Source organism: Pleuronectes platessa, chromosome 7, assembly GCF_947347685.1.
Source record: "Pleuronectes platessa chromosome 7, fPlePla1.1, whole genome shotgun sequence".
Lineage (NCBI taxonomy): Eukaryota > Metazoa > Chordata > Actinopteri > Pleuronectiformes > Pleuronectidae > Pleuronectes > Pleuronectes platessa.
In genome coordinates, this window is record NC_070632.1 from 16024686 (window position 1) to 16039583 (window position 14898).

General features: G+C 42.8%; 1 protein-coding gene across 1 annotated transcript; it reads left to right on the top strand.

Annotated features, from left to right (window-relative positions):
- Window positions 1-1049: 1049 nt before the first annotated feature.
- Window positions 1050-10052, top strand: LOC128444442 (vesicular glutamate transporter 2.1-like). The gene is made up of 12 exons (XM_053426940.1): window positions 1050-1135; window positions 2527-2782; window positions 3446-3564; window positions 4557-4671; window positions 5684-5771; window positions 6025-6111; window positions 7274-7416; window positions 7500-7649; window positions 8421-8553; window positions 8638-8748; window positions 8837-8964; window positions 9723-10052. Exons 1-12 carry the CDS (start codon window positions 1050-1052, stop codon window positions 10050-10052), a joined length of 1746 nt encoding a protein of 581 aa, XP_053282915.1.
- Window positions 10053-14898: the final 4846 nt, after the last annotated feature.

A 14898-nucleotide genomic window follows, 5' to 3' on the forward strand; every position in this document is an offset into this window, starting at 1 on the left:
CTTGAGTGACCTCATTCACTTGCCTGGTGTGCCACCCTCAGGCCAACGTGTCATGACCCCATTGTCCTACTTGCCAGCAGGGCACCAACCATTGAGGTCATGTGCTCACTGTAATATAGTTTGTAAATACTTTTTTTCCAATGTCACATTTCAAGAGATTTTTGGTTGATTTGGTTGTTTCGGTTTCTGACAATGTTTACCGAACAAAAACATGATAAATATGATGGCATTTTTTTAAATATTAAAAAACCCTGCCCCTGAAAACGTTTTGACAACGTTGGTCTATCAAGGCTCTCACCATAAAACGTTTGAATAACGGTTCAAAGATTATAAGAACATTCTTGAAACATAAAAACGACCTCTGAAAACGTTTTGATAATGCTAGGCTGAAAATGTTTGGAATATATTGTCACTAAACATTTTATGGATGATTTTAGAGAAGATTGTATTACCTTTAAAAATAACATGGGGACGGGAAATGAACATTAGAACATTGCACGATAATGATCTGTGAAGGTTTTCAGCCTCTTGCAGTGTGATTGAATTAGAGGAGAGGGGCTGTGTGAGCGGATGGAGGAGGGGCTGTGCGCGGAGCCGCTGACAGGTGGAGAAGCTGTGCGCTGTCCGCGGTGCTGAAGCTCCGGCTGCTGCCTCACCTCAGATCCTCACCGCAGCTTCACTCACCTCCACCTTCTCCGGCTTGTGCAAGAATCTTACCAGAATATCTCACTTTTATTATTTGTAACCTCCAGTTTGGTGTGTTTTCTGACCGCTGGCCGGATCTTAAGATGGCACTGCATGGATTAACACTGCGCAAGGCACAAGCGGACTTATTTGACTGCTGTTTAGTGACTGTGGAAGCAGACTGAACACGATTCTCCTCTTTCTCCATTTTCTGCCTCGTCTTCTTCAGGACCTCGAGACGTTTTCCGTTTAAAGGAAAGAATCGTGCTATTTGGATTATATATATCTCAACAATATGCTCTTGTATGCTGCACTCCAATTTGTTGTAGTGTTGTAGAAAAATCTCGATAATTTTGATTTCGGATATGGAGCCAGACACGGAGCGAGCCGTGCCCACCTCGAAAGAGGGGCTCAAACAAATCGCAGGGAAGGCCCTGGGGAAGCTGCACAGGTAAGAAGAAGGAACTAGGATATTCCTGCATGTCTTTAAATCACCCGATCCAATTTGTGGCGAGGAATTCAAACACAGAACACATCCAGATGTTAGGAAATGCACATTAAACAATGCACGCGTGTGTTAACAACCTGCTTATTCCTGAATTATAATTTAAATGTGGTGTTTATGAGATGAATCAGGGGTGTGAGATTGTGAAAGCAGCAATGGTGTGGCCCGAATTTCTAAGCATCAGATATTTCCCAGGAGGATGATCCCCCTCCACCAGCGGCTGTGGGTGTTTTTTAATAATTAATGCAACAGAACGAGTCGTGACACAAGGTCGGGGGATATCTATTACATTGTGTATCCACCTGTATAAATCCAAGATCGATTGACTTCCTATCAAATACCTTTTTACATTCTTTACAGTGACACAAGGAACCCATGGCGAAATAAAGGAAACAGATGTTCATTTTTGTAAATGACAGTAGGGGAAGCTGGGTGTAGGGGGACATTCCTTCCACTGATGAATACGTTGAATTTCTTTTTATCCTTATTTGATTTGCAATTTCAATGGCCAGCGGTTGAATTTAAATAAGAAAATTTTAATATAAGAAACATTTTGAAGATGCATTAATTTAAGATTGATGATTTGCGCTCGGTTTTATTCTGGTAATCTTTCGTTTTCGCTTCTGCTCGATTTGAACGTGAAACACAGAAACATGACCGAAAAGAAATCTGTCGGGTTTATTTAAGCTGTATAACAAGGCCTGATGTTACAGAGGATGAGGCCTTCGCGTTTTCAATCATATGTATGCATTTGAATGTTGACCTCATAATCCTGCGATAAAATTCCAGAGCGAAAAACGCCGGGGATGAATTAACAAAATATACAAAAATAAGAGCGAAAAATGAATTAAAAAAATCCTCCAAACATGCAGCGATGGTGCTGATGTTGCTGCAATGCGGTATGAAGGTCATTTTCTCTTCCGTTGCCTGGCTGCCGTTTGTTTTGCAGAAAGAGTGGAGAGTTAAAACTGTAAATGAAAGAAAAAAAAAAAAAACTCTGGTTTTAAATAAAACGGTGCAGCCTGTAAGGGCCTGTGCCATTTAAACATAGGGAGACATTGTTGAGGCCACAATGGGAAGATGGGAGCTAATTTTCTCTAGAGCAGAAGCTGGAAATAGCCTTAAGGATGTGAATAAATACATGATAAATACAGGAGGTCTATTTTCTAAAGTTTTCACAGACAATTATTACATCTATATGTACAATAAATCCCACTGACAGCTTTTTAAAAGCACCTCGACCTGCCTGGATCTTTAATTCCCATGGATCCCCTTCTCGACTGTGCGTAAATTTGGCGTCTTATTAAAGTGGAGCATGTGGTGGTGTTGTGGTGCAGGAGGCTGGAGAAGCGGCAGCAGACAGGTGAGGCCATCGAGCTGACGGAGGATGGGAGACCCCGGGAGGACCAGGAGCGGAAGACGCCCCTGTGCGACTGCACGTGTTTCGGGCTGCCGCGCAGGTACATCATCGCCATGCTGAGCGGCCTCGGCTTCTGCATCTCCTTCGGCATCCGGTGTAACCTGGGTGTGGCCATCGTCAGCATGGTCAACAACCACACCATCCACGTGAACGGCGAGATCATCATCAAAGAGGTGCCCCCTCCCCAAAGAACCACACGCCCTCTCTCTAACACACACACACACACGCGCGGGTTGGGTGTAGGGGTTGAGCCAATACACTGCTCGATTGGTTTCAATGTCTAAACCCACTTGGAAAAACTCTGAGCATATCTGTGTTTTTTTTTAATTATGTATTTTACATGATGGACAAAGTAGGTTGTTTAGGATGTTTTATTTTCATTCATAATGTGCCGGAAAATCTATAATATTCATTCTTTTAGATGTAGAATTTGATCAATATCCCCAAACAATTGTGAAGCCCATATTCACAAATGGCAATTTGCCTCAGAACACGTTGAGACATCCTCTGCCCTTCACCCTAGACTATAGAGGAAAACCTACCAAAACAAACTTTTAGATAAACGCAAGTGAAAGATCCCGAAATGGTTAAGAAATACATATAAATATCTCTCTCTCTCTCTCTCTCTCTCTCTCTCTCTCTCTCTCTCTCTCTCTCTCTCTCTCTCTCTCTCTCTCTCTCTCTCTCTCTCTCTCTCTCTCTCTCTCTCTCTCTCTCTCTCTCTCTCTCTCTCTATCAGGTACAACACTGTCTTTAAATATGTATTTATATATATTCTACAATCTATTTTACACCTAATTTCATTTTTTTTGTTGTTGTATTTTTCTGTCTGAAAGAAAGCATTATTCAACTGGGGCCCAGAGACGGTGGGGATGATCCATGGCTCCTTCTTCTGGGGCTACATCGTCACTCAGATTCCAGGAGGGTACATCTCCTCTAGATTGGCCGCAAACAGGTAAAAAACACTCGATCGAGCTGTGACCAAACAGTGTGGGAGCGAGTGTGAGGTTTATAAATATCTGGCCCCTCCCCTCATCTTATATATGTATATACATGTCCATGTTGTGATCTATAATGTAAATGGTGGGGAGGAGGAGGGGGTGGAATATTGGGGATGTTAGTCAGTCATATGGACGTCAGGCCCGGAGAAAAGGAGTCTGACCTTACAGCAGATAAAGGGGGGATTTGGCTCAGGCCCGCCGGGCGTGCCTCCTCATGTTAATGAGCTCCCATGGGACCACCGTGTCTAATCCTTTATGTTCACAGGCAGCAGGGCAACCACACCCGCCAAAGCCCGCTTCTAATGATTGTAGTTACGACTTCACCACATCTATAGCACATTATTTCACTGACAACAGATTTTTCATCGACAACAGAATAAAGGAACGGAAAAATTACAAAAGAGAACAACCTTTTGTGGAAGAAAACCAACAAATCTGCTTGTTAATATAACCATGTAGATGTCACGTTGTAAGTCCTCGTGCGTTAAATTTATAAGACTTTAAAAAGAGATTTTCCATGAGGGAAATTGAGACTAAATAAGATGCAAGAAGAGGAGCTTCATCGAGCCAAATCAGCTGAGCTCACTGACGCCTTCTGCTACAAACACCTCCTGTCCTCACTCCCCTGGAAACTGAAGAACTGCCTGGTGTGTGGTGTGTGTGTGTGTGTGTGTGTGTGTGTGTGTGTGTGTGTGTGTGTGTGTGTGTGCGTGCGTGTGTGTGTATGTGTGTGTTTGGCATCCAATTAGCACTGATTTATCTTCCTCATCAGTGTTTCTTAGGAAAAAAAACAACATAATATAATGTTCTGTTGGCTGTTTCTAATTTAATGAGTGCTTAGAACCTCTATGAGGAATTTTCAAATAATGTTTTATTTGCTGGATTAGACGATGATCTTGTTTGGATAATATTGTCTGCAATGGCTCATGATGCACTGTCTGTCCAGGGTTTTCGGGGCTGCCATCGTGCTGACGTCCATCCTGAACATGTTCATCCCCTCGGCCGCTCGCCGGCACTATGGCTTGGTCATCTTTGTGAGGATATTACAAGGGTTGGTGGAGGTACAGCCACACACTTTGCACTTTGCATATCAGATTTTGACCTTTTCAAAAAGAAAAAACTATGCCTCGTTATGAAACCGACAACTGAACCCGACCACTAATGGAATTAAATTCAATACTTAACCATGATTTTGCAGAAATCATCTGTTTCATGCGTAACTTCCGGGTTTACACTGGAAATTAGAGCCCCTTATGAAGACACTCCATTTTACTGCATACAATTTTCAGATTAGTCCATAAACAGCAAACAGCAGTGAACATACAGTGGAAGCCTGAGTAACAGCGATATTGTGCGTTGTTTGCCAGGACCAAACTGCTCCACGTTGACATAGAATCACAAAAGGGATAGAAAGCACTTGATACAGGCGGATCCCACAGCTCAGGAGAAAAAACATGGTTTCAGAGAGACACGCTGTTATCAGACCGAAGGTCGTCCTTTTGTTATTTTGTGAGGCTGCGTATACACGCTTTTCAATAGCAGCTCATGACCATCGAGAGCGAGAGAGAGAGAGAAAGAGAGAGCCACAGAGAGCCAGAGTGGCCTGTGCTCAGCAACCGTCGACTTATTACTGCAAATTAAACATTAGCATTTCACTGCAAGCCTCAGCAATTTGTGTCTATCAATAGTTGATTGTATGCCACTTAGTGTGTAATGAAGATTTAATGGGAGCAGCTCAGTTTTTTCCTTCTTCTTCCGTGAAGCAGGTAGTCAGCTTGAATTTGCTCCGACTCTCACCTCGGCCATTAGTCTCGATTAGAAAGGTCAGCTGCGATGCATATCAGATCGTCTGTTATTAACTACAATTTGTCTTGTGTGTCGTCGGCAAATGAGGACAGACCGCGTCAATCAGGCAGAATATCAACACATCATGTCAATTCTATTGAGTGGAAGTGGAAAAGTAGATATGAATTGTATTGATAGAGTTAGCAAATCAAGGAGCTGAAGGACAATTATCAGCACCTTGTGTGTGTTGTTCAGTGTGTGACTGTCATGTCATCTGTCACCGTGCAGGGAGTCACTTACCCAGCATGCCACGGGATCTGGAGCAAGTGGGCGCCACCTCTGGAAAGAAGTCGTCTGGCAACCATTTCCTTCTGTGGTACAACACCTACACGCACATAATCATACTTCTGTTCAAATGGGCCATCGGCTCAATAGTATCATATCGATTTTATCATCACATTACTTCTCCAATGCACCAATGGTTTAGGATGACAAAATATTTGCCCCACAATGTGTGTAAATGTGTGCTGACCACACTTGTCACCAAACACTGAGACTACACCACACTTCTCTGTGAACAAGCCGCCAGGATCAATTTCTGCTAGGTCATAATATTTTGTGTTGTTCAGGATCTTATGCTGGCGCGGTGATAGCGATGCCTCTGGCTGGGATCATGGTCCAGTACACGGGATGGTCCTCTGTCTTCTACGTGTACGGTGAGTCTCTCCCTCGTGAATTCATTGAATTTTAACACCTTATAAAAGATCACACAACCTTTACAATGTATGTTTTAAAACTTTGGGATATTTGAGGACAATGTGGTGAATGTCCCTTGTATGTTTTAAGGTCTTCTCCTGTAGTTTGATGTGAAGTGGCCAACCACCAGCAGATATTCAGGGATCACCAGCAGATGTTTAAGACGAATCATCAGTTGTTTACCTCAGTGTCAGTGGGTGTTTCTGCTTTTAAATCACATGACACCCTTTGATAAGGTAGTACCAGCACAGGTTAACCACAGGGTGTGTTTCCCTGACATCCTGGGGCCCAGTTGGGGTCTTTCCTCCTGATCCAGAGCCACTGCAGTGATCAGCCGTCCCTGAAGTTTCAGTTATGATCTGTTGCAGGGCTTGTTCATAGATACCTAGATGATGCAATAAAACCTCTGCAGCCAATCTCCATCGGGCAGACTATTGCTTTCCAGCCACGATCATTTAAAATAACGTTTATGTGTGACTGATGTTTTTTTATTTTTATTCAATCTTTATTTAACCAAGCAGTCACACAGAGATCGATATCTGTTATCCAAGAGAGGCCTGAGAACAAGACACTTTCACAAGCAGCAACAAACCATCAACAGCTAAACAACGCAATAAAAAAATAAATAAATCAATAACAACAGTAACAAGATTCATAAAAAAACATCACAGTCAAATTTAAAATTACCAAGGGGAACACAGGACTGTTGTTCAACATTCTAGGGCTAAGTAGCTACTGGATTGTTTGCTGTTTGTACTGGTTTCAAATGAGAGGAGAGAGCTTAGGTCATTTGAAAGTTTTAACAGCAGAGCTTTGAAGATGAACAACATGAAATGACTGTCTCTCCTTGTTTTTATAATGAAGTCCATTCAACCGAGTGACACAGGGAACAAAGATTTGTACGGAATTTTTCATTTGTGATGAAGCGTAATGCTCTGTGATATACTGGGTTTAAATGGTGGAGAGTTGATGGGGCTGCATGACAATATAGAATATCTCCATAGACGAGGACTGACATGAAGGTCGACTGGACAATGGTTTTGCGGTTAGATGAAGACAGGGAACTTTTAATCCTGTAGAGGAAACCCAGCTTGATTCTTTTCTCTCTCTCGATCTCTTCAGGATGCTTTGGGATTATTTGGTACATGTTCTGGGTCTTGGTGTCCTATGAGAGTCCAGCGGAGCACCCGACCATCACCGTCGAGGAGCGGCAATACATCGAGGAGAGCATCGGGGAAAGTGCCCAGCTGATGGGCGCAATGGAAGTGAGTCCTCAGCCTGTATCCATTTATTCATCACTCCACGTTGATTAGTGTACATTCAGCTGATGATTTGCCTCTTTTGATAGAAATATAAGACCCCCTGGAGGAAGTTTTTCACCTCCATGCCCGTCTATGCAATCATCGTGGCCAACTTCTGCAGGAGCTGGACGTTCTATCTGCTCCTCATCAGCCAGCCTGCATACTTTGAAGAGGTGTTTGGTTTTGAAATCAGCAAGGTAAATAAATCCCTCATAATACCTGGTACTAGTCCTGGAAAAGGTCTTATAATAAATTTGATCTCATTTTTAAGATTCTTAGCTAAGACCTAGATAGGGTTTGTTTTGGCTTGTATCGTGTACTATAGTGTTCCCACAAATCCATTGTTGTTACAGTTGGTTATTGGGAGCAGAAGAATGTGGCTGGAGTGTGAGTGATGTTGTGCACAGTTGACGACGACCTTCTAACATCGATGCGTCTGGTGGAATAAGTAAAAAATGAAAGCCTGTATATAAGAGTTGGTGTCACTTAAACTCTGGGTCTTTATTCTCCTGAGTTGTGACACTGATCCTCAGTGAACAGAACTCACAAAGCACTTGTTACTGCAGTTTAATGAACAATCAGGTCTCAAATGAAATGACCCAGAGTGCTCTGTCAGATGTTTTGTCTTGACTTTTAAATAAGGGTTTTAGTGTAATGAAAGGACTTATGTGAAGCAGTTTTGTAAAGAGATGCTCGGTTTGGTGAATTTTCCTCCGTGTTGAATGAATGTATCTTCCTAATGGCAGAATCTGAAATGATACATAATCTTTGCCCTCCTGTGAGTGTGTGGAGCATGAATCAAGCGGGTTTGGCAGCTGTGGTTCAGCCTCACGACGAGCCCGTAGACACGCTGAGATTGCTGCACATGAATTATTGCTCTGATGTGATGCTGGGGTCAGAGTTTGAAGCACAGACAAAGATTTGTTCTGAGGCTGAGAGATCACTGGATGTTTCTCACGGATCCTCAGGTTGGAGTCGTGTCGGCTCTACCCCACCTGGTCATGACCATCATCGTGCCCTTAGGTGGCCAGTTAGCCGACTATCTGCGGACCCACAACATCATGTCCACCACCATGGTCCGAAAAATCATGAACTGTGGAGGTGAGGCTTTAACCATTAGGTCTTTATTATCATTATATATTTGCCATCAGTGCATCAGTCAACTCCTTGTTCTGTTGCTTTCAGGTTTCGGGATGGAGGCCACTCTCTTATTAGTGGTTGGTTATTCTCACAGTAAGGGGATGGCCATCTCCTTCTTAGTTCTGGCCGTGGGTTTTAGTGGTTTTGCAATATCAGGTGAGTCTTACAACTGTGTGTTATGTCTCAAATCCTATCCCATCTCTGTTCAAATACAAAGCAAACTTTTGCTGTTTTTGCTCTGTAGGTTTCAATGTCAACCATTTAGACATCGCTCCACGCTATGCCAGCATCCTCATGGGTATATCCAACGGTGTGGGAACCCTGTCTGGGATGGTCTGCCCTCTAATAGTTGGCGCAATGACAAAGAACAAGGTGAGCTGTTTGTATAACCCCTGAAAGTATGGCTTGAATTTGAATTGTCAGTGCAGTGCCTCGTCTAAACATGTCCGTTTGGGATGGGCTGCTCACTTGACCTGTTGTGATGTTCAGGTGCTACTTTAAAATACATATATAAACTGTAAGATAGATATTCTTTAAAGTCTGTGGTGCAGAGGTGAGATCACAAACTTTGTGTTCATCCTACCTGGTTTATGGGCAGTGAAGATTTTATTATAATTTTTTTTTTATAAAAAGAAACAGAATTGCCTTTATTCCTGTTAATCTGTATGGTTTGTGTATAAGTTTTAAAGATTTACCCTATGTAATTTATTTAATACATCACATGTCGATCTGTTCGGCTACAGACACAATCTTCCGACCCAATTTCACAGCTTTTCAAAATAAAAACTGTAATATGGCTCGTTTTCAACAAAACAAACGCTGTGCTTTTACTTTGACAAATTGCTGAAGAGGATAGAGAGACATTTTGTACTAGTCAAGTATCAATATTAACACTAAAAGAAGATGTTGTGGTTGTGGACTGGTTTGGTTAGATTTGATTGACAGTGGCCTGGAAACAGAAGTAAACAGCCTCACAACTTACTTTGATTCAGATAATTTCTGTCCATATAAATAATGAGAAGAAGAAAGAGACAAAAACAATATATATCCTATGCTGATTGAAAAAACAGGTAGTGGCGGCCTTTTTAAAGAAGTGACTCAACTGGGCTACAACTCTTTTCTGTTCCCAGACCCGGGAAGAGTGGCAATATGTCTTCCTCATCGCTGCCATGGTGCACTATGGGGGCGTGGTGTTCTATGGGATCTTTGCATCTGGGGAGAAACAGCCATGGGCCGACCCCGAGGAAACCAGCGACGAGAAGTGCGGCTTCATCGAGGAGGATGAACTAGCGGAGGAGACGGGTGACATCACGCAGAGTTACGGAGCAATGGGTGCCCCGGCAAAAACCTACGGGGCCACTTCGCAGCAGAACGGAGGTTGGGTGCAGGACTGGGATAAGACGGAGGAGTATGTGCAGGAACCGGCGGGAAAGATGTACGCCGAGCGCGGCTACTCTTAAACCGGACAGCTGTGGTGAGTCTGTGTGCAGAACCAGACTCGCCGCCGCAGATTGCACAATTAAGCATTATATTAGAGATTTAAATCCATTCCGTGTACTCAAGTAAGACAGTTACTTCTAGTTCCAAGAAGCCAATGTAAAGAAATAGTTAATTGCAATGCAGAACAATCCTCATTAGATTATCATGTTGTACCCAGAGTAGAGCTTAGGGGTTGAAAAGAAAACTGCAGGCCCATGTTGTACGTCTTAGACGCCCTAACCTCATCAATCTACTTGAACAACATGACGCTGCAGTCGACCATCTTGTAGGGTCTCTCTCTGACATACCACTCTGATTGCACTGAAACAATAAGTATTCTAAAAACAAGATTCTATTCCGTTTCTCAAACGTGTTTTATGTACTGTATATACCTGTATACTGTTTCTGTGAGACTATTGTGGATTTTGGGTCGTTGATCTGTGTTAACATGAATATAAAAAGGCCATATTTTTCATGGACAGTACCTTTTCAGGGAGATGTCTGCTTGCAAAAAAAAGGTCTACTCGAGCAAAGCCTATAATATACTACACGACAAAAATAGAGTGAGTGAAGTTGAACCGTAGAGTTTTAGTGTGTTTGTTGCATGAATTTGCTCAGATCAATGTTTCAGATGCAGCCGCCACACACGTCATTGGTAGTCCTCATTCCGCCTATACTGCATTGTTCTTAGGTAAAGTGTCTTCTGCCATTAATAACTAATAATAATAACGATCAAATGAACTTTCATTATCAGGTTCTGGCTGTGATGTGAGACAAATCAAAAAAAAAAAAAAAAAAGGTTTCGACGGTGATTGTGCGGAAGGCCTTGTTTCTTGATGTTTGGTGTGCACTGCAATAAATTCTGTGTACCAGCCGCCACCCCATCACATCCTGTTTTGTAACGTAACACTGGCTTGCTGTATCTAACTGTGATTGTTTTGGAGTCATGTGATGATCAACAATAAGGTGTGTGTTTTAACAAATTACTGGTGTCTGGAGAGTCCGGCTTTAGTGCTCGTGGCGCTCGGGACGTGCTGCTGCGTATTGACGGCGAGGAATGCAGTACTGTATGTGAACAACCAGGTTTCGTGATCTCTTGTGTTTCTCGGTTGTTCTCATCGTCACCAAAAGTACTTTTATCGACACTTTGATATTGTCACGTTTGAGTGGGCCTCATGAAATAATGAATTAATAGATGGCTCTTCCACCCGACTTTATTTGCTCTTTGAACACTTCTCTTACTTCGTTTGCTGTACGAATTCTGCAAGGATGTTTTAAAAAATATATGAATATTTAAGATTGTTTTAAGATGACCAAAAGATGCTATTACGGCTTTGTGCCTGGAGTTTATGTAAAACAGATAAATGTGATTTTATGGCTTCTAATATTGTGTTTAATGAAGAGGTATGTTGATGTCAAAAAGTGTTATGAAAAATACTCATATCATTTTATATATAAAAACAAAAAAACATTGTTTCACCTTGTGTGCTGGTGTGCTATTTACTGTAGTACAGGAGGACATGTTTTATTTAGCTATTTGAAGGTTAGAGCTCCTCGGAGAGCGGAGCCGGACTAACCAGTTACCCACTTTCTCCAATCAGTGTCCTGCATCTCCTATATTCGCTCCATGTTTCTCATTAGTAAATCAATGGCGTCGGTCTCTGGAGTCCATTGGAGAGTATTGGACACTGTAGCTTGGTAATTGGTGGAAGGAGAGAGGTATACAAAGTGTTAACGCTGTTACTGGAGCTTACAGCCTTACAGACCATCGGATCATTGTCTGTCTTTCTAAAGAGTCCTGGATTCAATGTGTCAGGTAAAATCTGCTGCTGAGGTGTCATGAAGGTGCAAAAAATTATATGAAGAACCTTTAAATCTTTTAGCAGCATCTCACATCTCTCTGAATTGTACAGGAAAGAAGACAAATCTGCTGTATTATACTCGCAACACAGCTTTCCCCAGTGTGACCTCCTCTCTTTTTCCCAGCTGTGGTCAACCGTGATATGTGCAACACTTATTGACCAATCCGCCGCATTAAATCCAATCACGTTGCAAATCAATACTGTTTAATTCCAGAGCACATTGGAGTTTTAAATTATAGAAGACTTCGAATGAAAGTTTGAATCAAGAATTCATTTTGGAGACGAGAACGGTCACATTGTCCTTTTGCCTTTGTAGCTGGGATTGTTAGTTTATACATATGAGAAATCAAAAACTATTAGACTGACGACACAGTTCATTTGCATTTTAATCAAATACCTCAGTAACTAATAATAATAATAATACAATTTAATTCTGCAATCATTTGTAATAAATGCAAATGGTTACATTATTTAGCTGTAAATCACTGCATAGAGTGTTAGAAATTCAAATGAATCCTCTGATTTAATAATCTATTATGGAAAGAAACACAAAAAAGTAGATGTGAACGTTTACTGATGACAAGCTCTATGAAATAAGAAACTTTGACAATGATACTAATGGTTAATTGGAGCCCTGGTTTGCACACAATCTTCTATGCTCATTGCACTATAGAGAAATCTCCAAATGTCTGTAGATACTATACAAATCACTATATTCAACGCGCTGCTCTGTGGAGGCTGACAAAGTGCAGCCCATCAATGAGGTACTTAATAATTCAGGAAAAGATGGCGTCCATCCATTCACATGCATCACTCTGAGTCTCTCCCTGGAGCAGGAAGAAAGGCTCGATGTTGCTTAAGACTCTGGATAAATCAAACACCCCTCTGAAGGCTTTCAGTGGCGCTCTGACTCAACAGGGTGGAGACGTGCAGGAAAAGAAAAAAAAATCTGCAGCCCCCGGCAAATGAAGCCTGTGATTTCACTCAAACAATATGGTGGCCCTGAGAGCTCAAATCACTGCGGTTGGAGAAAACTCATGCAAATCCAGACTGCGGTGTCAACACTATGGATCTTTTTCCCTATGCTTTATTCAAGAGCATGGTCTTTCACTGTGAGAGCAGGTTCATATTTTGTTATGCTTTCACTTAAAACCCTGCACTCACACTCAAATATGCCCTGCCTGTGAAAAAACTGTGCGCTTGCACTCAGATATTTAGCTTAGACAGATTTCCCTGCGCTCCAGCCTCAGCTCTTATCCTCACCTTGCTTCTGTGCACGCATGAAACGTCTGCTCTCGGATTTCTCCCGTGCTCCTTGAGTTTGTCTTACTTTTGTTTGTGTTGTACTTGCAACTGGGGATTTGAATGTGTTATCCTGAAGCCGCAGCGTCTTGTTCTCTCAGGGCCTCCGTACCTCTCACCTGGGAGGAAATGATCGACAGGTACTAGGATCGGGGGGGCGGTGGTTAAGGTGTTAACACGTGATGGACACCGCAGTGTGGCAGCAGCATTGAGTCTGGTGTGTTGACTGGTGCTTCGATCACAGGAAGCAGCTCCATGTCTGAAACGCTTCCAGTAGCAGCAGCCGTGGCAACAATCACAATAAATCTTCCCCTCCTCAGCCGGGCAGATAATCGGAGGAGAAGCCATTAACGCTCTCGCCGCTGCCGGCTCCTCGGCGTGGCGGACATGTTAATTTGACAGCAAACACAATTGTGTCACCAGCCACGTGGAACATGTTTCCTCATGCCCAACCAGCCGAGGTGGTCACGGACGTTGCACGGGTGACGGCCTGTCCTGTCAGGGTGCACGGTAATTGGACAAAACCTGGCATCGACCCACCCTTCCTGTATGTACAGTAGGTGGGAAACCTCCCAGCATTCACCTGCAAGTTAAACCTCCTCCCCTTGTGTTTTTGAAAGTCTTAGTCATTGTGATACGATCGGAGTTGCGTAAACGCTGAGGGTGAAGTGAAAGGAGATTGAGTAGTCGTCAGTGTGGGGGGCAGGTGCAGTTTGGCTCCTGGGGGACTGTAATGGGATGAGGCCCAGCCAGAATGAGTGTTTGATGACAGGGTTGCACTCCTCCCCTGGGACTCCGCCTGCATGCAATTATCCCTCCTGATCCCTTCTTTTCTTTCCCCCCTCGTCCCCGACCCAGAACGCTCGGAGCAATCTCTCCGCCACGCCACACCCCGGATACCCTTTAATTTACAATCTAGAAATCAACTCCATCAGGCGCTAAAAGATCCATTCATGAGGTAAAAAATGTCAAAGCAGCATTGTGTAATTACTCTTTAGTGGCATGACACCACAGTACGTCGGGGCAAGTGCATTTACACACACCTCCCTCTCCTCCCATGCTAATTGCTTTATTAATGAAGAGCTGGCCTCCCCCAAATCAACTTGTCTCACATGGAATAACATGTTATGTGTCTCTGGTCTCCCCGCCCACTGCAACACACTGACGCAAATATTTTAGAAAAAGGTGAACGTGTCTCCAAACTGATTTCTGAGTATTACTTTTAAAATCTCTTGATTTTGCTATGAGCTTCTTCTGGGATTTCCGAATGAAAAACCCTTTGTGATAATTAGTTTTAACCGTACACTTGTCCTGAAACATTTTTAACAACATCAAACATTTACCACAGTAAAGAGGCTGATATATTTCCATCGCTGCCAACTCTGCAGGGAGCGTTGATCAGAGGAAGGAGATTTCTACATCCGATTGTTTTTTCCCACCATAGAACTGCATCTCCCACAGTTTCATTTGAGGCAATCTATCACGGGTCCATCCAGTTCCCCTCCCCCCGTATAACATAATGAAGACAGCTTTATACCCTCCTACATGGTCGTAAGCTTTCACACACAGACAAAGGATGAGAGGCTGATAAGATTTTACACGATGATACTCTCGATATCTGGATGAAATGATGACGGGATAAGAAGATAATCTCCTGCACATC